General features: G+C 44.5%; 1 protein-coding gene across 1 annotated transcript in view; it reads right to left on the bottom strand.

Moving 5' to 3' along the window:
• The window catches only part of spag17 (sperm associated antigen 17), a 170,399-nt gene that overhangs the window by 114,901 nt on the left and 30,776 nt on the right, over positions 1 to 24,722 (bottom strand). Inside the window, exons 14-24 of the mRNA XM_078231884.1 lie at positions 24,438 to 24,524; positions 23,633 to 23,764; positions 22,922 to 23,035; positions 14,388 to 14,538; positions 12,029 to 12,259; positions 9,625 to 9,708; positions 8,880 to 8,956; positions 8,419 to 8,529; positions 7,391 to 7,545; positions 4,227 to 4,426; positions 1,105 to 1,193 (exon numbers count right to left, since the gene is read on the bottom strand). Coding sequence (XP_078088010.1) covers positions 1,105 to 1,193; positions 4,227 to 4,426; positions 7,391 to 7,545; positions 8,419 to 8,529; positions 8,880 to 8,956; positions 9,625 to 9,708; positions 12,029 to 12,259; positions 14,388 to 14,538; positions 22,922 to 23,035; positions 23,633 to 23,764; positions 24,438 to 24,524 — 1,431 coding nt within the window. The remainder of the gene's footprint in view (positions 1 to 1,104; positions 1,194 to 4,226; positions 4,427 to 7,390; positions 7,546 to 8,418; positions 8,530 to 8,879; positions 8,957 to 9,624; positions 9,709 to 12,028; positions 12,260 to 14,387; positions 14,539 to 22,921; positions 23,036 to 23,632; positions 23,765 to 24,437; positions 24,525 to 24,722) is intronic.

Raw genomic sequence — 24,722 nt, 5'->3', positions numbered from 1 at the left:
AGTGAAATGTCATGAATAAATTAGTGAGGTCTGGTGATGCAAATGAGGAATCTCTGATCTGAGGAATTTCCAGCTGTGGAAATTCAGGCAATTTCTCGCCTTTCTTGCAATCTTACTGCCTTGCCCCGCCCATTGGCTGGCAGGGCGAGACGGTAAGATCGCCCTCACTGTTTCTTAAAAAAAGGTGGGGGTTTGTTAGCTCAGTTGGCTAGATGGCTAATGTGTGATGCATATGATGCCAATGGTGGGTGGATTCGATCCCACCATTGTACTGGCTGTAGCAGTTCATAGAGGCCTGCCTTCTCACCTTGCCCCACACTGGCAGAGTGATGCCCCTCAAGCTAACTATAATCAACTGGCTCTCTCTAATGCCCATGGCCCTCTGTGAACTATGGCTAAATGAATACAGGGGACATAAATGACTGCAAGAGCTCAGCAAAAAAGTTTGAGAATCACATGTCTATGCACTTGACCACAGGGCAATCAATTTCACAAGTTAAGGTAAATGCACAATACAGCAGATGCTGGAATCTGAAACAAAAACAGAAAAATGCTGGAAAATCTCAGCAGGTCTGACAGCATCTGTGGAGAAAGAGTAGAGCCAAGATTTTGAGTCTAGGTGACCCTTCGTCAGAACTCTGATGAAGTCATCTAGACTCGAAATGTTGGCTCTACTCTCTTAAGGTGCTTAAGGTTAAGGTGCTATTTTACTTTATAAAATGCGTTTTTTAAAACATAACACTGAAGGTCATAGTCACCCTGCACTGTGCCAAAGGTCTACCTAAAATATGAAAAAATATCCTCACACTGGAAAAGGGTCCAGGGTCAGGGATTGGTTAATCGAGCAGATGAAACTCATGCTCAATTAAGATATGTCAAAATCCTGTCAAAGTGGAGTATCTCAGTTTCCATCTGTAACGTGGTGCAGACAACACTGATATTCCATTTTGAAACCAAAACCTACAGAACTGGAATTTCTGATACATTATGAAGCATGTAAAATGCCTACGCATGAAACTTTATTTACAAGAAAGTTACAATACAGTGGGAAATGTACAGTGGGAAATAGGTTATACTTTTGTGATACAAATGCAAAATATTTACTTTAAGTGATCCCTCTCGAATGAAAGAGCCATTATTTTTTTCCTCTTCTTCTTCAATTTCGGTTTTGATTGGCAGTCCTGCAATACTCACTTGGAAAAAAAAGACATTATATTACAGTACCACATCATTACAGTACCAGCTAAGACCTACAATTAAGAAGAAAGAACTTAATCTTTCAGGACTTCATATAGTGCTTCATAACCAATTAAATCCGAAGAGGAGTCATTACAGTTTTCCCGAAAAATAGCCTGTGATCTAAAAATCAGTTCCGTGCCCGGCACTAAACAGTTTGCAATCGTCCCAGCCCCTTGCTAATGGTGCAAACTGGATTGCGTCCAGAAAGGCATGAGGCCAATTAGCATTTTTAAAGTAGCATTCGACAGCGGATTCTTTCGGGATTTTCCGACCTTCTGGCGTGTCGCGAGAACAGCGAGTATCACTGCTGGCGTGATGGCCAGGCTATGGGGTTGGGGGCCATTGAAGCCCCAGGTGGTCGGGAGCATGGCCGGGCAGTGCCCACTGACACCCCCCCCACCCCCCCTCCCCCCCCACCGCCATAACCTAAACCTACTCACTCAATACCAACAAAGCCAAGCCTCTGGAGCAGATAATGAAAATTTAGACATGCATGGCTAGTATTTTCTACCTATTTAAGTAACAATCTTAAAATCATGTGGCAGGCACTTAATTGTGATCCTGGCAGGCAAGTTTTTCTCCTTGGAGCAGGACAAATAGGCAAAGTCAGAGAATTGCTAATATGGTCTCCAATTCCAGATGCAGTGCAATGACAGTGAGCTGGAGTGTCAGACTATTGGCTTTCCTGTCTCAAATCTTTGATTTTCTCCAGGAGTACTACACTAGAGCATATTAGTAACCTTGTCCACTAACTTTGGACACACAGGAGCTGGATGACAGACTCAAAACATTGGCTCCATTCTCTCTCCACAGGTGCAGTTAGACTTGCTGAGATTTTCCAGCGTTTTCTGTTTTTGTTGCCTTACTGCTATTGTTGTCCAATAGCAGTAATAAATTTTGAAGCTGGTACCATAGGCCCAAAGTTGTGCTTTTGTTTCTCTGTCCCAATCCCCAGCACAAGGCCTGGCAGGTTGTGGACCTACATTGTAAGTGTGGCTAGGCACATTAGTCCACTAAATTTGGGCACACAGGAGCTTGGACAGATAAGAAGAAGTTACATTGCCGAGTGTCTTTCATGGTCTTCGTGTGTCCCAGATGTTTTATAGCCAATGGAATACCTTTTGTAGTGTCGTCACTGTTGTAACGCAGGAAAGCTGGCACCCATTTGTGCAAGGTAAGGATCCATAAACAGTAATGCAGAAATTACCACATAATCGGTTTCGGCAATGTTGAATAAGAGATAGTCTCAGGGGAACTGAGAGTATTACTCTGTTCATTTTCAAGAAGTGGCATGGGAACTTTTATAACTATTTGAGAGGCTGATGTGGTGGCCGCTGAAAGTTATCACCCCCCTGCAGCACAGTGTTGATCTAGATAATGTGCTCAAGTGTCTGGAATCAGAATCATAGAATCCCCCCAGTGCAGAAAGAGGCCATTTGGCCCATCAAGTCTGCACCAACTCTCTGGCAGAGCATCTGTACCCAGGTCCACCCCCTGCCTTATCCCGGTAATCCCAAGTATTTTGTCGCTAATCCCCTTAATCTACACATCTTTGGACACAAAGGGGCTATTTAGCATTGCCAATTCACCTAACCAACACATCTTTGGACTGTGGGAAGAAACTGGAGAACCTGGAGGATACCCACGCAGGCATGGGGGGATCGTGCAAACTCCACACAGACAGTCACCCCACCAGGAGTAGGACTTGAGCACACAACCTTTTGGCAAGAGTGAGCCATGGCTGCATTTAGGACTTTTTCTGCCTGTATTGCACCTGAATCAATATTCAGAGTGTAAAGGGCACGGCATTACTTTCTAGGAATTGATGATAAATAATCATGCACTTTAAGTGTTGGCAGCGGGCATGCTTAAGGGTATTCATAGAACATAGAACATAGAACATAGAAAGCCACAGCACAAACAGGCCCTTCGGCCCACAAGTTGCGCCGATCACATCCCCACCTCTAGGCCTATCTATAGCCCTCAATCCCATTAAATCCCATGTACTCATCCAGAAGTCTCTTAAAAGACCCCAACGAGTTTGCCTCCACCACCACCGACGTCAGCCGATTCCACTCACCCACCACCCTCTGAGTGAAAAACTTACCCCTGACATCTCCTCTGTACCTACCCCCCAGCACCTTAAACCTGTGTCCTCTCGTAGCAACCATTTCAGCCCTTGGAAATAGCCTCTGAGAGTCTACCCTATCCAGACCTCTCAACATCTTGTAAACCTCTATCAGGTCACCTCTCATCCTTCGTCTCTCCAGGGAGTATTCGCGCAAGATGAGGTTGCCCATCGCTTAACTTCTTCCTGGATTGAGTGCCGATGTCTGGGGTGCCTCCACTAACCCTGACTTACTTTCTTAGATGCACAACCCTACTGATTCCAAACAGTGGCTCCTTCCTCTACATAAACTAAAGCACTTCTATATTGGAATCTGCAAATGAGGCAGCTAAGTGTCTTCAAGCAGCCCTTTCAGAAATCTCTGCAGACATAGATTTCTTCTGTATAGCCAAAGGTATTGTGAAAACATCTTGCCCTTTAAGCAGTGCACCATTTCCTTCAAAATGTTAAATCCCAAGGAAAGATATTTTGCCACTGGGAGCTTCATAGAGAATATTGTAGTTATTAGGGATTTAAAATTACTTTCACAATCCTGCCATTGAAGCTCCATCATGAAGCGTGTAATACTAATGTATAAACGTACTGGAAGTACCTCAAGCAATATTTTGACTCAAATATTTCCAATAGACACTGAACAGTTAGTTCAGAGAACAGTTAGTTCAGTGTCATCCAGACTCAAAACGTTGGCTCTATTCTCTCTCCACAGATGCTGTCAGACCCGCTGAGATTTTCCAGCATTTTCTGTTTTTGTTTCAGATTCCAGTATCCGCAGTAATTTGCTTTTAACTAGTGTTCTTTTTAAGTTAATTGTATTTTTTAATGCATTAGCAGTGAACATTTGGAATCATTAGTTACATACTGTGGGCTCTACTTGCAGAACCGTCTTTTCCCTTCTTCTGTTTGTCATAACCAGTGGGTATGGGTTCTGGAAATGTGTCAGATGAAATTCTGGGCAATTTCAGGGATTCCAGCTCTTTCGCTGCCAGTTCAGCTTGATATTTAACTTCTTCTTTGTCCACCCAGTCTGAGATTGAGGAGGCAACATATTCCAAATAATTTCTGTAGGGGGATGGTATTTGATATATTAAAATTACAAATTCATACAGTAACCAGAAATATAAATGAAATATATTAAAGCCACTTAAAACTCTAGCCCATCCTCACTCTAATATAGCTCTCAAAAGATTACTCTTTCAAATCTGAAGGTTAAAAGGGTGGCAATTCCAGTGCCATTAATGGTATCAAATTGGAATGCAGCCTTCTACACCATTCTTATTTATGCATTATTTCTGTTTAAACTTCCCCAGAACATAATAATATTAATCTCTCCCCTACAATGTGGGATGAGGTGGTGAGAGTGCATCCCCTGGCTGGCCCTATGCAGATAAACAGCTTGATAAGGTGAGGCAGAACCAGTAGTATAACCATGCAAAGTAAAATGACTGAATAGTTTATTAATACATCTCACAAAAGTGGAACTCCGAACAGAAACACTGGCAGATTCAGTGATGCAGAGTAGAGGACCTGTTGCATGAGAGCCATGCCAAAGGGGGACACTTTTTTGCGGTCTCTTGATTCCGTGCAAAGCATTTCCAAAACCCAAGTACACATTTGTTGCTCATAGTTAATGCATTTTATATTGCTGGCACATTTCTTCTAAGGCCCTCAAAACAAATACCATAGCAACACAAGCGTGACATGCATAAACACATTGGCCAGGATACTCTCAAAAAATTCTAAGTCCCCAGTTTGTGAGAAAATGAGATGACTCCCGCTCATTTTTTTAGCATGATTTCCAGCGCGAATCTCTGACACTCTGTGCGTCACAGAGGGCCTGAGCGGATTCCCTCTGAAAATCAGTGGGCGGGACCAATTCCTGTCTGAGAGACCAGCAGCATAGCGCTGAGTGGGTAAGTGTCCATGCGCCAATCTGTCAGCGCAGAGATCGGCGCATGCGCAGTGGCCTCACATTGCTGGCCTCTCGATTGCTGGCCAGCCTCACAACCCTGTATTGTTTCCCCTCTGACCCGCCACCCTCCCCCCACTGATCGCTGGCCTCCCGGACCTCACCGGGCAAGCCCTGATGTCCCTCCAACCAGCCCCGATCTACCCAACCCTCCCCCCCACCCACCCGGCCAGCCCTGATCCTCTAATTCCGCCCCCCCGCCACAGCCCCAACCAACTCCGCCACCCCCCCACCCGGATGGCCAGCCCTGATCAACAACCTCCATCCCTCTGCCTGCGCTCCCTAATGCAGAGTGGCAGCGGGTCCCCACCTACCCATCGCGCCCCCATAGGTTCTGCCCCCCAGTAGACCCTGCTCCCTCTGGCCCCACCCCTTGGTACTGCCCGATGCCCAGTGGGCAGTACCAAGGTGCCTCTGGGTCAGTGGCAGTTTGTCCCCTAGGCAGTGTCTGTGTGCTAGGCTGGCACTGCCCAACGGGCAAACCCCCAACCTCCTGGGGGGGCCTCAATGACCTCTGTTCCCTCCAGCGTGCTCAGCCGTCTGTTCCCCGTTAGTGGGGAACAGTTGTAAACCCTGCTGGGGTGAACCACTCCCTGGGGGGGGGGGTGGGGGAGGGGACGCGAGCGGGCCCGCAGTCTTCACTCCTGGGCCCGCTAATGAAATGGAAATTAAGGTTCCATATTGTCATCAGCTTCGTGCCGATTTCCGGGAAGCCCGCGAAACGGCCTCAGTTGATGACTCCTGGCCCGTTATGCTGAGGAGTGCAACGGGCTGGAGAATCGCTCCCATTGTCACCATCTAAACGATTTTCAAACTTACAACATCTAAACAATATTTTACTGTTTGCAGATCAAATGAACTGATAACAGAAGTGGGCAAACCCATACCACAGAAAGACCCACTAACCTGACATAATTTACATCTTTCAAGGAAGTCATTATGGACATCACTTATAGAGGTGAACAGATTTTTAATTAGTAAGGGTTTGAAAGGCGATGATGAACAGGCAGGAAAGTGGATTTGAGACCGAGATGAGATCAGCAATGATCGTATTAAATGGGGGAGCAGGCTCGAGGGGTCAAATTGCCTACTCCTGCTCCTTATGGTTCTTATGATATTTATCACAAATTATAAGCAGATATAAAGAATGGAGCAAGCTGAATGTGGAAGCCAAAAGAGAAAATGCTGGAAAATCTCAGCAGGTCTGGCAGCATCTGTAAGGAGAGTAGAGAGCTGATGTTGAGTCCAGGTGACCTTTTGTCAAAGCTAAAAGGCATAGAAAGTGGGAGATATTTATAGTGAAGGGCGAGGGAATGAAAGGTGAGTCATAGCCACAAAAACAAGGGGAAAGGCTGCTAATCGCCGACAATAGGGAGAATGAACGGTGTGAATGGCCAAACAGCAGAGAAGCTGAAATCAGAGGGTAAGCTGAGGCAGCTGAAGATGTAAGGGGAGGGACAAAGGTAAGCTTGAAAAGAAGAGGGAAAAGGGAAGCAAAGGGGGAGAAAAGGTAAGAAAAGGGATAAAAAGGGGAGGGGGGAAGAAAAATAAAGAAAGACAGTAAAGAAATAAAAGGTAGAGAACAGTTAAAAATTAAATAAAATGAAAACAAAGGGGTTGAGGTGGGATAGAGCTAATCATCTGAAGTTGTTGAATTCTTTGTTGAGACTGGAAGGCTGTCACATGCCTAGCCGGAAGATGAGATACTGTTCCTCCAGTTTGCGTTGAGCTTCACTGGAACAGGCCAGACAGACATGTCTGTCCACTCAAACCATGAGGCACATTTGCAGGTGGGACAGAACAAATTGGTTAGTGTACCAATTTCACAATCTGCACTTATTAATGTTAATGGCCTTAAAATTGTTCTCAAATTTAAAAAATGTTAGGCCCCATCTCTTGTAAAGCTGCTTTAGTGCTGAACTCAAAGCTACACACAAATCATAAAAGACATAATGCTATCCAAAGTTTCTCTTAACATATTACTGACATGAGAAGGTTAATTTCAATAATTAGCTATTTTTACTTGAGCAGAAATCCAGGTTTGCAGGAATACACACCTGAACCCAACATTGGAGTGAAGGGCAGTTTCCCAGGATTGATTGCACTGGCGTTGTTTATTCATGGGGTTATGTAAGACTAATAGTATAGAGTTGTCCTGTTTGTAGTGGTATGTATCCACACACCTATAAAATTGAATAGCCTCCTGAAGAACCTGCAATATACATATTGCATATTTATATTGATAAAAATGGGAACAATGGCTGTAATGTTCTTTACAGATGATTTGGATGCAAACAATTTGTCCCACTTCAAAAAACTCTTAATTTATAGTCAATGCAAAACTTTTACTTCCATGTGCAAGCTTGCATTCTTTCTGACTAATAATGTAACCTTATTTGTGGGTTATGGGTTAGCATGTTGCATGGTGAACAATTTATTCCTGGACTGTTGGGTATTCACCAGAAGTATTAATGAGGTTATTATATACTCTTAATGGAAGGAAGACACCACATTTACAGACTGAAAATTACTCAGTATAATATATTAAGTTATAAACTTTTGGCAAAGCAAACATAAAGTAATGGATAAAATTAACTATACAGGCCTAAAATTTTACTGGTACTTAAAGCGGGTTAGGTGGATTGGCCTTGCTAAATTGCCCCTTAGTGTTAGGGTAAATGCATGCGGTTAGAGGGATAGGGCCTGACCAGGATTGGGGTTGGTGCAGACTCGATGGGCCGAATGGCCTCCTTCTGCACTGTAGGATTCCATGATTCTCAAATGGTTTGAAACAAAATGACAGGATGGTTAGAATCTTCATAATTTTTTGTGGCATACTTACTTTGACCTCTGCAGAGGTACACCTAATTACAGTGATCTAGATGTGCATTCTAAGCTTTGAAGCAAAGCAATGACAGTCTATAGTATATAGCATTGCTACCAGATATGACAGCTATGTGCAGTCTAGTTCTAATATCATCTAATTTTATTTGCATGCCTATATTGATCTCTTTAGTAAAATTGCATAAAACCTCATTGTTAAGGTAATTTGAGGGTTCTGTTTAACAGAGTGACATATGGGTACCTGTATCAAAACAAATGGATCATGTTGTTCGGCAAAACACCATTCCGTCAGTGATCGGAGCTGTAGCCTTTGTATATATTTTACATCAATCTTTAGGTTATCATCTTTACCCTAAAAGGAAAAACACAATTGTTTGTTCTTTGGGAGTATGAGATTAGAAGATTGCTCCTCCTGCATGCAATTTAAAAATAAAAGTAAAATAAACAGCATGGAACAACAGGAACATATACGGACTTATTCATGATGGGAACAATTTAGGGTTCTGGTTCTCATAATGGAGACAGGCAGGGGTGTATCTTGGAAAATAGATTGCATCTCTGTGATTGCCTCAGATGCTCTCCATGTGAATGCTGCTCCAATTCAACTGCTGATTTGTGGAGTCACCCCTACTCTAAACAAAGCCTGATATCTTTTACATACTCTTTTCAGTTTTTAATTTGTATCAGTATTTAGAATTGTACCTTTTTATCTCCATCATCTGTTAAACTATATTTTCTGGTTTTCTCATCAACCATTTCAGAAGTATCTTCAAAGTGCACTGAAAATTAATTTAAGATCTTAGTTTGTTGGAACATCGGTTATTATGAAGAGATAATTTTACAAATATGCTTTTGTGGCGGAGGACTTCACCAGTTGGCAGTGCATGTCAGAAATTCAGTGCATAGTGCTCATGATTTTCCAATAATTTCATGGGCATGGTGTGGTTGAATTTCCATTATGCGCTGCTCCCTGGTATCATAGTCTTGCAATATTAATCTAAATGTACCTTTTTCATACTAATAAAAACGACTAAGCAACAAATAGCTTAAATCAAGTTAGAGCACATGATAGGGATAATCCCCTGTGAAAATTGTACCAATTCTACTCAGTGTGTTAATGAAGTCCAGGAAGTCAAAATAAAGGGTTTTACTTAAAGAAGTACATGCTCCTCAAATCTACCAAAGTCAGCTGGTCAGTTTACAAAATCTATAAATGGGGCGGGATTTTATGGCCTCGCTCAAGCCAAGACCGGAAAATTCGGCCTGAGGTCAACTGACATTTCCATTGTCCGCCCCTCACCCGCTCTGATTCCATGGTAGGTGGGGCGGTAGAATTCCGGTGTAAGTGTCTCAAAAACTTTTTTCTTTAAAACACAGACTTTGAAACAGTATTTCATTCCCTTTGAGTGACCGATATAAATTAGGTGCAAAAAGGACTGACTTATACCTGCACAGGATGGTTCCATGGAATATACGCTGTTCTTTCTTGGCTTGCCACTACCAAACTTGAAAGGACAAGTTTCTGCCCCCTCTGAAAAGAAAAGCAGAATAACTCAGCGACTGAATACAAAACCTTAAATTGTCTTTGTTCAACAGTTATCTCAAAAGATGAAAAGCTTTATGCGACTTGGGTGTCATGTTTCATCCAAAACATATTTGGTTCTAAATTGTTTTCGCTGAGTGTTTTAATTTACAGCATCCAGTAATTTTCCATAGTGACATATAGGAAGCAGATGCAATTCTTTTTAAAATTGAAAAACACGGAAAAATCAACAGGTGTTCCCAGAAAACACAGTAATGTAATAAAAGATAGGGAGGAGTAAACCATGCAGCCCTATTCCACCATTCAATACAATCCTGGCTGCTCTTTGATCTCAACTCCACTTTCCCACTCACTCCCCATATCCCTTTATTCCCTGAGACACTAAAAATGCATCTAGTTCAGCCTTAAACATATTCAACAACAGAACATCCGGACTCTTTGGGGTAGAGAATTCCAAAGCTTTGCTAATTTGGCAGCATCAAAGAAATTTGTGGCTCATTATCTCTGAAGAGATGATAACGATCCCCATTGACTACAGAGGCCAAATTCAAAGGAAATTACACAGAGGTCATCACTATGTCACCAGCCACGCCTGGTCAACTGGAGTCTATTAGTCTGCTAGGACAAAAAGCCCGGCAACCTTCCTTTCAAATTCTTAATGGTTGGAACATTAACAATCTCAGGAACGCAGACAAGGGTCAAAGCTACAATGGAGAGATGGGAGTCATGTGACATGATTCCCCCCCCCCCCCCCCACCCCCCCAGCTGGGAGAACTAGCTATACTCTGTCTTGCTGCACTGCAAATCAGTCTGCCAACTTCCATCTAATAAGCAGTAACACAGAAAGAGGGCTCTGTCCAGCTATAGTGTTTCGACTGGAACTTCTGAAATTCTATACTATCACCAACAAGACTAATTAATATCTGCATGCCTATTTCATTGTGGAAGTCATCTCGACTGGAAAAGTGAATTATCCAGTATCAGTTTTCAACCTGCCGACTTCTGTGATGGAATACAACATGTGGACCATGATTCTGGACTCTGGACCCATGTGAAACAATTATTATTTATTCTGTGATCTTTACCTTGCAAATCTTTCTCTATTCCTCATTTATTTTATGAAATCACAGGGACTTATGTAATGACACCCCGTCCTGCGTTTTGACTGCATGAGAATAAACTAACCTTCTGAGTTCACCCCAACTTGAGTCTGCTATGGGGTCATTAATAGATATTGGATCATACCAAAACTGAGGGGCTGGGAAATATGTCACTCCTTTAAAAGGTGAAATCAAAATCAAAACACCTCTGTTTCCAGATGGGTAATAAGAGGATAAATTAAAGCTGTTTAATTAAAACCTCCTCCTGTCCGTAACAATTGTCACCACCTAATTTATGCAGTACACATTCTTGGCCTTGCTTGTCAAAGACAAATACGATCAAATCACACATGTGCCTTGAGATTTTCAGCCTGGGAATATTGTGGGATCTTCCCTCATCATTTTCCAATCTAAACTCCAGGCAGGCAAGGCTCTGTGACAGGAGCAGCTACTCATCCTGGTCATGTCTTAACAAAAAATAACTTTCTTTGCAAATTTAATGTTTAAAATCTTTAAAAACGAATCATATTTTCTTTCTTAAAGTTTTGAAACCAACAAATGGTAATTTGTTTAATTATCTGTCAACCTTTTGACGATTGGCCCGTTTCATTGTCAGTCATATTTAATGGATTGATGATTCGCCCAATAAACTAAGAAACTAAGAATCCTAAATGGGATCCATCTGTCTAATATACTGAAAGAAGACAATAATTGCAGCTAACATCATGAAAGCAAAATCTCATGAATTCTTTCTTACAATATTTGCTTATTTAACTAACGGATTTAAGACAGGTGTTGACCAGTCATAATCATATAATTTTAAGTTCATTTATTAGTGTCACAGGTAGGCTCACATCAATACTGCAATGAAGTTACTGTGAAAATCCCCTGGTCTCCACACTTTGGCACTTGTTCGGGTACACTGAGGGAGAATTTAGCATGATCAATGCATCTAATATATATATATATATTTTATATATATATATATACACATATATATTCTATATATTACCATAATTGTAAATCGCATTGAATAATCATTGAAATGATATGAAGCGCATTCAATATAAAACATTAATCTCCACCAGTCAGAAAGGTCTGCTGCAATAATTCCATCTTGTGCCCTCAGTATTTTATTCATCACAGCTGACATTAGTCTGAAAAACTGAGATTCATTTAATTGACTTTAAACGCAATCAGGGGATTACCTGCACAAACATTATTGCTTTTTTTCTGCGTCTTCTTGGCACTAAGAATCCGTTTCATCTCTTTTGCAAACCTGACAGGGTTATCCCATGGTATGTGTGCCGACTGAGATCGTTCATTCGATACGTCTTTCTTCTCTTCTAATTCTCCACTCTCTTTCACTTTGGTAAATTTCATGCTCTCAAACACAAACTGCTTGAAGGCACTCTCCACCTCAGAATTTGTCACATTTTCTAAGTGAAAAAATACATATTGTAATTTGTCAATTAGATCATCCACATCAAAAAAAAACTGTAATAATTATCTCAGGTACAAAAATAAGATTACTTTGACTTCACAAATGCAGACTCCGAATGGGGTCTCTATTGGTCCACAGCGAATAAATGAACTGTTTAGGGACTTTTACTCAACTCTCTATGGCTCGGAGAGTACCGCCAATTAGGTGGACTTTCAGGAGTTCTTTGGGGCACTGAATCTTCCCGTGGTGGACAGGGGAGAGGCTGCGGCACTGGAGAAACCAATCGACGTTGAAGAAATTGTTAGGGTGGCCAGAACTATGCTGAGTGGGAAATGTCCCAAACCTCATCTTCTGGATCAAAATACTGTACTCCGCCCCTCCTGCCTGAGTCCGGACAAATGATGTGCATTCAGCTTTTTTCCCTTTGTCCCGGGGCACTAGGCAAGGATGCCCCCTCTCCTCCCTGTTATTTGCCATTACTATTGAACCTCTTGCTGCGGCTTTTCACAACAGCAAACAAGAGGTGGGGATTGGTTGGGAGGGAATCGAGCAGAGAGTATCGTTGTATGCGGACAACCTACTATTGTATGTTGGCGACCCGTCCAACTTGATTCCTGAGTCTTACCTATACTGGAGAGGTTTGCTCGTGTTTCGAGGTACAAGCTTAACTTGAATAAAAGTGAGCTCCTTCCTTTGAATGCAGCTGTCAAAATTCCAAGTGGATTTTGTAGCTTTCACTACACTCTTGGCAAGACAACTAATCCTGTTTAGGTGGAAATCAGGTGCACCCCCGATGCACTCACAGTGGGTGAAGGAGCTGGTAGATACCATTAAGCTAGAGAAGATGAGGTACACACTACATGGGTCCACTGCTAGGCTCTATAAGACCTGGCAACCATTTATAGCGCATGTTGGGACGCTGAAGTTGGAGCCGGGTAGGTAGATACCCGATGGCCCCAGGACCCCAGGTGCTCCCACAGAACCTCCGCCCCCCCCTCCCCACGCGATTGGTGGACGCGTCCTGGCCCTTTACCTGAGTACGCCAGCCCACCTTGCCGAGGTGTGGGGACCAACACGAGAACTTTTCTCGTTTCCCTCTCACTCTCTTTCTTCTCTCGCCTTCGCTGTCTCTCTTTCTTTTCCCCACTCACTAGTTTATAGCCTGGGCTGCTTGGGCGCTCAGTTGGTTCTCCAGTGGCGTTCCTCTGCCTTTTTGTTTTTATATTATTACCGTCAATACCAGTGCAATTAGACGGGACTTGGGCAGGGTGAATGCCGGGGGTACCAGGGGCTTGTTCCCTGGCCATGGGGAACCCTGTGCCCAGTCGAGTTGGAATGTACACGCGAGCACTGTGTGGATCTGTATCTGTGTTTGTTTGCTATGTAAAATATAAGAACATTTTCAATAAACATATCAAAAAACAAAGAGAGATCACCAGTACAATAAATAACTCATAAAAGAAGCGACAGCAAGGGAATTTAAAGAGACAGCGTAAGGAAAATCAGTTTCTTAATTTTTTTTGCAATCACTGTTATATTATAATTTACCAGGAAACGAGCTTATGGGGGTGTGACTGATTTAACTGAATTGCAAAAATTGACTTCAGAAATTTCCTCATAGCTCACAAATTGCAAAACTGTTTTGGCAGCTGTTTCAAGTTTCCCTTTGGGATTTGAGCAGCCTGGCACTTACCATCTTCCACGCCAGAACAGAGAGAAGCACCCGAAAGATCAGAATTAAATCTCCCATCAAAAGCTGCAGTTGAGCCCAAGGTCTTGAAGCAGGTCAATATTTGGGGTTGAATGAAGGAAGAGGAGATAGGTACAAGACCTTTTTCCTCCACTGGGAGAATTTAGGCCCTTTATCACTACTTTCCCAGGCCTATTGCCACTTTCCAAGAAGCACTGGTAACTGCAGTGGATTTGAGGTATAGCCAACAGCAAAACAAGAACCAAATGTACCACTATATGCATGTGATGGGTGGGGAAAGCAAGGTTAATGACGGACACATGGAGGAAATAAACACTTGAACATACACTCTGGACAAAATGCAAGATACAATAAGCATCCGAGAAAAATACTCTAACAAGAGTGATGAGAGCGTTGGACTGCAATGTCTTACCATTGGTGCAATGGTACATAAGTTCTTGGATACTGGCCAAACGTTTAGCATCAGTCTCGGGTACAGGATGGGTAAAATTAAGAAACTTTTCCAATGGCAACTTTTTCATCATTTCCTGTTCGACTTTGGCAGAGTCAAAGCCTTGGAGTATCTAAGACAGGAGCAAAAATCAGATCATTCAATTCCTATTGAAAGCGTTTTATATCCAACAAGTTGGAGTGGAGAAAAAGAAAAAGGAATCAGAACTCTTTTCTTTCTTTCGTAAATATGAGATACAGATTCTGCTTAGTCCCTTGGTCCCCCTGGGATTAAGTGCTGGGTGTTCAATTAATAACCGAACACCAGCAAATCAAAGGCCCAAGGCTGGCAGAAGAGAATCCTACAATAGGGCAGGATTCACTCAATGTCAGAGCCCTCATAGCCTCAGGTAACAAGAGAACACCTGCCAAGGTCATCCAGTAAGAAGTTTAACAACACCAGGTTAAAGTCCAACAGGCTTATTTGGTAGCAAAAGCCACAAGCTTTCAGAGCCTTAAGCTCCTTCTTCAGGTGAGTGGGAATAAACCTGTTGGACTTTAACCTGGTGTTGTTAAACTTCTTACTGTGTTTACCCCAGTCCAACGCCAGCATCTCCACATCATGAAGGCCATCCAGGCCAGTGAGGCATCAAATCAGCAGCCTGCCTCCATTGTGGCTGGCAGCGAAGGGTGAGCACCACTGCACAACATGCATAAAAGAATGAAGAAGTCACCCAGGCACACATCGATTATCATGGGCAAAAACAGAAAATGCTGGAAAAACTCATTGGTCTGGCAGCATCTGCAGAGAAGGAAAATAGAGTTAATGTTTCAAATCACTCTTCTTCAGAGCTCTGAAGAGTCATCTGAACTCAAAATATTTTCTCTCTCCGCAGACGCTGTCAGACCCTGCTGTCTTTTCCCAGCATTTTCTGTTTCTTTTCAGTTTCCAGTATCCGCAGTATTTTGTTTTTATAATATTGGATTATTATTGGTATTCATTCAATGTGTTAGACCGAATGTTATGTTATGATCCACTTCATTAAATAATTGTCACCTATGAGAATGGTCTAATATTTGAGATGGGTTTCATGCCTATACAATAGTGATAAGGACGGCAAATCCATGGTAACTTCCAACAGGATTCTCACAAAGAGAGTGTGGTGAACCATAGATGGTTACCACTATGGGTACTTGTACATATGTTACTCTTGTTACTGTTGGGGTTCGGGTTGGGGTGTTCCACCTGTTAGCATTGTTCTGTGGTACACTCCGTTTGGCTCCGCCTTCTTACAGGAGTATAAAGGTCACTGCTACTTCCTAGTGGCCCTTAGTCTGGGATAGTATTATTAAGCAGTATGCTCTATTCTTGTTGTGAATAAAAGCCTTTATTCCCGGGTACGTCCTAGCCTCCCGAGTGAATTAATCGCGCATCAATTTTATTCACAACAAAATACCGAAACTTTTGTTCGAAGAAAAATGGAGCAGATGCTGAAACCGGATCGGCTAACCTTGGATCCGCGTGCCGCGGGAGCGTCGAATACTTTCGACCATTGGTTGAAGTGTTTCGAAGATTACATCGACGCCTCGACAGCAGTCCAGACCGACGCCGACAGATTGCGGGTCCTCCACGCAAGGGTGAGCAACACTGTGTATGCAACAATCTGTGATTCCCAAAATTACAAAGAGGCCATCGAATTACTCAAGAAGCTGTACCATAAACAGCCGAACGAAATTCATGCTCGTCACCCATTAGCCACTCGATGGCGGCAGCCCGGCGAAACTACGGGACAGTACCTGCGCGAACCTCAACAGCTAGCCAGAGCCTGCAATTGCAAGGAGGTGTCGGCTACTCAATACACCAACGATCTGATCCGAGATGCGTTCGTGGCGGGAATCGGCTCATCCTATATTCGCCGACGGCTGCTAGAGCAGGGTAACTTGGACCTGGCTAAGACGGTAGAATTGGCCGATGCAATGGAAACGGCCTCCAGAAGTCTTGAAACCAACCCCACCGACCACGTGGGAACATCGTGGCAAGTACAGCCACCGCCTCAACTGTACCCGGCGGCTCCTCGGAACTGCGCGATAATGCTCTCAACTTCAGACCTGACGGCTGCGGCAGCTCCTGGGGGCCCATGGTGCTATTTCTGCAGATTGGCGAAGCACCCTCGTCAGAGATGTCCGGCCAGGATGGTGTTTTGCTCCGCTTGTGGGAAGAAAGGGCACTATGCAAAAGTGTGCCGAGCAAAGACCCCTTCCAAGCCTAGCAGTGCTGCGTGTGACTCCCCAGGATCCATCTCCTCATCTCCGGCTTCGTCGATGTCTTCAGCCACGTGCGATTCACGGGCGCCGCCATTTTCTATGACGACGATGCAAGCCACGTGCGACCTGTGGGTGCCGCCGCTTTCAACATCATCGACCACGTGTGATTCGTGGGTGCAGCCATTTTGGTCAACACCAGCCGCAGAAGACCAGCAGGCGTCCTCGTCGTCGGCTATCTCAGCTGCCTGCAGTTACACTCGGGATCCAACAGTGGCGTCAATCATCCTGGACCAGGCCAAGCCTCACAGACTCGACAAGTCCATGATGGACATAGAGGTAAACGGGCGCCTGACACATTGCCTGTTTGACAGCGGGAGCACAGAGAGTTTCATCCATCCGGATATAGTGAAACGGTGCGCTCTCCGTGTGCAAACTGTCAGGCAGACAATCTCCATGGCGTCGAGATCCCGATCTGTTATCGTTCTTGGGAGCTGTGTGGTAATCTTAACTGTGCGGGGCACAGTTTACGAGAACTTCAGGCTCCTCGTGTTACCGCACCTTTGCGCTCCGGTACTCCTGGGGCTAGACTTTATGGTCCACCTGAAGAGTGTGACCCTGCAGTACGATGGGCCACTCCCTCCACTTTCAGTGGGAAAACAGCAGCCTCCAAATTGTCCAGCGCGCTCCACATGCAGTCTCTCGACACTCAAAATTACCCCGCCTTCCCTATTCGAAAATCTCGTGCCAGGCTGCAAGCCCATCGCAACTAAAGGCAGGCATTACAGCGCTGAGGATCGGATCTTTATTTGATCTGAGGTTCAGCGGCTCCTCAGGGAAGGGGTCATTCAACCAAGCACTAGCCCATGGAGAGCACAAGTCGTGGTGGTCAAGACTGGAGACAAGCCCCGGATGGTCATAGACTATAGTCAGACCATTAATAGGTACACGCAGCTGGACGCGTACCCGCTCCCGCGCATATCTGACATGGTCAACCAGATTGCGCAGTACCGGGTGTTCTCCACCATCGACTTGAAGTCAGCCTACCACCAGCTCCCCATTCGCCCAGAGGACCGCAAATACATGGCCTTTGAGGCGGATGGCCGTCTCTACCACTTTTTAAGAGTCCCTTTCGGCGTCACTAATGGGGTCTCGGTCTTCCAGCGTGAGATGGACCGAATGGTGGACCAAAACGGGCTACGGGCTACCTTCCCGTACCTGGACAACGTCACTATCTGCGGCCATGACCAGCAGGACCACGATGCCAACCTCCAGAAGTTTTTACGCACTGCGTCTCTCCTGAACCTGACCTATAACAAGGAGAAGTGCGTATTCAGCAAGCACCGCCTAGCAATCCTCGGATACGTGGTGGAAAACGGGGTCATCGGCCCCGATCCAGGCCATATGCGTCCCCTCCTTGAACTTCCCCTACCCACTAGCATCAAAGCACTGAGAAGATGCTTAGGCTTCTTCTCGTACTATGCACAGTGGGTCCCCAATTACGCGGACAAAGCCCGTCCGCTCATAAAATCTACCTCTTTTCCCCTGACAGCAGAGGCTCGCCTAGCCTTTGAAGGGATAAAAGCAGACATCGCGAAAGCCACGATGCACGCTGTCGATGAGTCCATCCCCTTTCAGGTGGAGAGTGATGCATCTGATTTCGCCCTGGCCGCCACACTTAACCAGGGGGGCAGGCCCGTCGCCTTTTTCTCTCGCACCCTCCAAGGCCCTGAAATTTGGCACTCCTCTGTGGAAAAAGAGGCTCAGGCCATTGTGGAGGCCGTACGGCATTGGCGCCATTATTTGGCTGGCAAACGGTTTACCCTGCTCACGGACCAGCGGTTCGTGGCCTTCATGTTCAACAACACGTTAAGGGGAAAAATTAAGAATGATAAAATCTTGAGGTGGAGAATCGAACTCTCCACCTACAACTATGATATCATGTACCGTCCGGGGAAGCTCAATGAGCCCTCAGATGCCCTGTCGCGTGGAACATGTGCCAGTGTGCAGGAGGACCGGCTACAGGCCCTCCACAATGATCTCTGCCATCCGGGGATCACTCGGCTCTTCCATTTTGTAAAGGCCCGGAATCTGCCCTACTCCATAGAGGATGTCAGGTCGATAACTCGAAGCTGCCAGGTGTGTGCAGAGTGCAAGCCTCACTTCTACCGGCCTGACAGGGCACATCTCATTAAGGCCACTCGCCCCTTTGAACGACTGAGTGTCGACTTCAAGGGCCCCCTTCCTTCGACAGATCGGAATGTGTATTTCCTCAACGTGGTTGACGAATACTCCCGATTCCCCTTTGCCATCCCCTGTTCTGATATGTCCTCTGCCACGGTCATCAAAGCCCTGCGGAGTCTTTTTACCCTGTTCGGCTACCCCAGTTATATCCACAGTGATAGGGGTTCGTCGTTTATGAGCGACGACTTGAGGCAATACCTGCTCTCTAAAGGAATTGCCTCAAGTAGGACTACGAGTTACAACCCCAGGGGTAACGGACAGGTCGAGAGAGAAAACGCTACAGTCTGGAAGGCTGTTTTACTGGCGTTAAGGTCTAGGGGTCTTCCAGTCTCCCGTTGGCAAGAGGTACTTTCTGATGCGCTCCATTCAATCCGGTCCCTCCTGTGTACGGCAACCAACGCTACCCCACATGAGCGGATGTTTACCTTCCCTAGGAAGTCTTCCTCTGGGACCTCACTGCCGACTTGGTTGACGTACTCAGGACCTGTCCTCCTGCGGCAGCATGTTAGGGCCCGCAAGTCCGACCCTTTGGTTGAACAGGTCCATCTCCTCCACGCCAACCCTCAATATGCCTATGTGGCATATCCTGACGGGCGAGAGGACACGGTCTCTATCAGAGATCTGGGGATCTCAGGGGACCTGGAAACCCCCGTCACTCCCGCACCCCTGGTGGTCCCGCAGCATCGGGACCTCAACTTAATCCTCTTACTCCCGTGTACAGCTTGCCTGAGTCCAGGAGATTGTCGCCACCTCAAGGTCTACAGGTGTGTGAGGAACTGGAAGAGTCACTGGACACTACCTCGGAGAGAGGGTCGTCACCACGGTCACCAGAACCGGCACTGGAGCCAGTGCTGCGGAGGTCGCAGAGACGGTGCGGACCTCCGATACGACTGAACTTGTGAACATGTGGACAGTTCGTATTGTCTCCTTACCCCACCGGCCGTTGTTTTTAAAGGAGGGGTGAACGTGGTAAACCATAGATGGTTACCACTATGGGTACTTGTACATATGTTACTCTTGTTACTGTTGGGGTTCGGGTTGGGGTGTTCCACCTGTTAGCATTGTTCTGTGGTACACTCCGTCTGGCTCCGCCTTCTTACAGGAGTATAAAGGTCACTGCTACTTCCTAGTGGCTCTTAGTCTGGGATAGTATTGTTAAGCAGTATGCTCTATTCTTGTTGTGAATAAAAGCCTTTATTCCCGGGTACGTCCTAGCCTCCCGTGTGAATTAATCGCGCATCAGAGAGATATGATAAGGCAGGCCCTTGAATTATTTTACGTGCCCTACCAATCAGGATTGGCGAAGGAAAGATAGTGCTTCATTACTGCACGTAGCATTAGGGCACCAGATATTCAAGCGAATCGCTTCATTATCACGGATTCTGTCTCTCCCTGGCTTCCACCCTCTTCTGTCCTTCATGTGGTGTGATATGCTGGCCTGCATCCTGATGGTCCCCAGCCGATTCATTGTTTGATTCCTTATCTGAGGAGGTTTGGTGATGAAAGATGCCAGATCTTTTCCCCTTTGCAAAGCCAAGTTTTGCTGCACGCAGCAAGTAACATAGATCTGGGAGACCCAGCCCATGCATACCGTAGGATACCAGCAGATTGGTCCAGGAATCGGAATATCATTTTTAGAATACCAATAATCCCCTCAATAGCAATCCTGTTGGAAGCATGGCTTTATATATCATTCTTCTACATTAGAACACAGATGTCCGACTGGCATCCGGAACCACTACTTTAGCAAGTCGTTCTCCTCACCAGGTAGTGGTCCCAAAAGCTGTAGCATCTGAGAGTGCCTGAGAACATAGGCACCTTGGTACTGCAATACTAAATGGGCACAGTGCATACACTGCAGGATCCTCAGGTGGTGACCATATATAGTCTGCACATTGGCTGACAAATGCCTCTGGCTGTCCAGTGTGTGTATGCATGCAACTGATTGCCCCTTGCACTGCTCCCAAAGCCTCTTCTTCTCTTGGCATAGCTATCCTCATCAGTAGCGAACTTGAAAAGGATATTCATCCTCCAGAACAATGCAGCGACAAGCCTGATGCAATGATCGGCTGCCGTGGGCACTGGATAACCACCTGAACCATTGGAACTTACATCCCCTTCAATGGCAATTAGGGGTTGACAGCAAAGCTCACATCCCTTGAATGAATAGATATATCTGCCTCCTTGGAGAGTTGCAGCCACCCATGACACTGGCACACAGGTATGTGGAAATAATTTGAGTACTGCCAATACACCTTGCCTCTAGAGTAAGCTCTGCACCTTGGGCAAAGCTGCCCGTAGCCTTCTGCCCTCTCCTTCAGCATCATCAGATCATTTAATTAGAAGGTTTCTGCTTCCTCTGGACAGCTAACCTCTTCTCTCTCCTTTTCCCTCATTCGCCCTCACCTGGTGAGCCTCCACCACAGAAAACTGTCGTCATGGTCCCTACTCACTGTGACTCCTTCCTACCAGCCTTCCCAGTAAGAGTGGCTTGGGGACTGCTGCCCCTCAGCAGCTCCCAGTAAAGGTGCAGGAAGTGAACTCAAACTAATTCCCTCATCTCTAATGCATTTTCAATTGGAGTTTTCCACTCTACACTGTCTTCTTCACTTCGGGCCTTCTTTCCCACAATTGTACTCCTGTCGACCCTGCTGTGATTGCTTCCCCACAAATCCGTGTAGCCGATGCAATCAGCATTAAATCACATCGGCAAAGAAAAATCAGTCATTGGGTATCTGATTATCTCAAATACTCTTTAATTGGTCCTTATTGGAAGGCGGGTGGGTTCCCAACTTTGTACACTGCCTGCCTTTCATATTATTGCGATCAGGTACAATGATGTCAGGAACTGCCTGATTTTCTGCTGTAGTGGGAGGGACAGCCTTCCAAATGGTCAGCGTAAAATTCTGCCCCAAATTACAAAATGTAGTTTTATAGTGTCCTCCGAACAAACAACTATTTCAAAACAGGGAGTAGTGGATGAGGTGGAGGGCTGTTGTAGGCTGCAAAGAGACATAGATAGGATGCAAAGCTGGGCTGAAAAATGGCAGATGGAGTTTAACCCTGATAAATGTGAGGTGATTCATTTTGGTAGGACTAATTTAAATGTGGATTACAGGGTCAAAGGTAGGGTTCTGAAGACTGTGGAGGAACAGGGAGATCTTGGGGTCCATATCCACAGATCTCTAAAGGTTGCCACTCAAGTGGATAGAGCTGTGAAGAAGGCCTATAGTGTGTTAGCTTTTATTAACAGGGGGTTGGAGTTTAAGAGCTGTGGGGTTATGCTGCAACTGTACGGGACCTTGGTGAGACCACATTTGGAATATTGTGTGCAGTTCTGGTCACCTCACTATAAGAAGGATGTGGAAGCGCTGAAAAGAGTGCAGAGGAGATTTACCAGGATGCTGCCTGGTTTGGAGGGTAGGTCTTATGAGGAAAGGTTGAGGGAGCTAGGGCTGTTCTCTCTGGAGCGGAGGAGGCTGAGGGGGGACTTAATAGAGGTTTATAAAATGATGAAGGGGATAGATAGAGTGAACGTTCAAAGACTATTTCCTCGGGTGGATGGAGCTATTACAAGGGGGCATAACTATAGGGTTCGTGGTGGGAGATAGAGGAAGGATATCAGAGGTAGGTTCTTTACGCAGAGAATGGTTGGGGTGTGGAATGGACTGCCTGCAGTGATAGTGGAGTCAGACACTTTAGGAACATTTAAGAAGTTATTGGGTAGGCACATGGAGCACACCAGGATGATAGGGAGTGGGATAGCTTGATCTTGGTTTCAGATAAAGCTCGGCACAACATCGTGGGCCGAAGGGCCTGTTCTGTGCTGTACTGTTCTATGTTCTAGGGTACCCCTATGCTGTTTGGATCTCATTAGCTTTTGCTTCTATAAAGTGTTTAAAATTCTAACATATGACTGTGACAGACTTGACAAATTGCCGATAAACATTAAAACAATGAAGGCATGAAGACGGAAATACATATCTTTAACACGTGCACATGTGTGGGTACCTTCAGATGATGTGTCCGCCATGTCAGGTTGTCATGGAGATTAAGAAGCAGGGGCTGTTTAGTCTCTTCATATGATCTCTTTTGTTCAGATTTTTTCAACTCTTCAATCATTATCTGTGTAATAATAGCATTCAGAAAGAATATTATGCTCATATCAGGATCAATTGTTTAAGATCTATTCATAATTAAGAAGTTACATGTTCTGTTGAGTTGAATGGGATGTTAGTAAACAAAAATAGGTCTCCCGGTCATAATTTTACTGTTTCAAGGTACATATTTGTTTTTGAACATGAAAGGAAAGATTGCTTATAATAGAAATCTGAATAAGTACAGAAAATATCAGAAATATATAGGTAGGTGAATAAGCAACTAAACAACTGAAAAAGAAAGCAAAATTAAAGTTTCAGGTGAAACTCTTCACCAGGACAGAATGTTCACAGGAGGAAACCCTGGGGCAGGATTGTGGAGAGTGGGGGTAAAAAGCTTGAGGGGTCATGACTCTTCAGCAGTAATGAACAAGCTTGATAGAACAATTGGTCTTTTCCTATCTGTCAATTATGGGTGTTATTATATGTTTAAAGGTGTCAATATTAATTCCGGCATTTGGAATCCATTAATTGCCGAATGGGAGTCCAATTAGTCAGGAATTGTAAAACATTAAAACAATATATATTTTTGATTATCTAACTTTAGTGGAATGGGATGAGGTACCTGTTGTTCCTTCTCGAGTACAGATTTCTGTACATCTGCTCGTGGCTCAGAACCTTCCCCAACTGGCTGAGGGTTACCTTCAGTCATAAAAACATTACGTATTTGAAGATTACCTTCTTCAGTTTCAGCAGCCTGCACACATTAAAATGAGAGAAACTAGGTTAAATTAATCATTTCTAATTATACTTATAAGCGAAGTACAAAATTTCTAATATTTAAAGTTCTAAACACACATCCTGCCTTTCATACTATAGCAAAATAATATATAACATGCAGAATTCATATCTAATCTCTGCCAACGACATTAATGCACCTGAAAATTGTCACCATTTCGATTTAGTCTTTATTGCACATGGCTGTCCATGCTCCAGTTTGATTTCATTCTTAAAAAATATGAAATTACGATTTCATAGAAAGTAGATACCCTTACTTAACACTTTTTCCACTTCTGTTAAGACTTCCTCAAAGCTCTTCATAGAGCAACTTACATTGATATAGCAGCTTTAATGTAAAGCATGTCCTAAGGGAGTTCACAAAGACAAGGTGGTGTGAAACAAGTACAGAGATGCGAGCAGCAACTTGTGCAGAGCATCATATAAGCACCTTTCACATTTATTACTTTTGCAATTACTTTTGAAGTCTAGTTACTGCTACACAGTAGATTCAATTGGGGGGGGCGGGTGGATTATCTCAGCTGCTGGGTTTGTTCCATATTAAAATGAATTAAAAGAATAGGTACACACAAGGAAGAGGTAAGGCAGGGAAAAAATATCAGTGTTCAAAAGGATCAGTTGTTATGACTTGCCTGTTCTCCGAGCTCCTGGAATGATGTTCGTGTGGATGACTCATTCATTGGCTTTTCTGGGGGCTCCTTAAACTCTTCAATTATTTTCTGTACAAAAGTTTTAAAGAGGGAAAATATTATCCACGAATTGGGATTATTAATGTTCATGTTATTCCTACCTCAGGACGCCATTAATTACAATAAACACAAAACTACTGTAGAATTTTAAAAAGATTTACTAGGATATAGTGTGGAACCTGAAGCACCTTAGTCTCCTGCACAAAGGTGGAACAATTTTGGGTCAAG

Source organism: Mustelus asterias, chromosome 17, assembly GCF_964213995.1.
Source record: "Mustelus asterias chromosome 17, sMusAst1.hap1.1, whole genome shotgun sequence".
Taxonomy (NCBI): Eukaryota; Metazoa; Chordata; class Chondrichthyes; order Carcharhiniformes; family Triakidae; genus Mustelus; species Mustelus asterias.
This window is presented reverse-complemented; position numbering and strand designations above follow the sequence as displayed.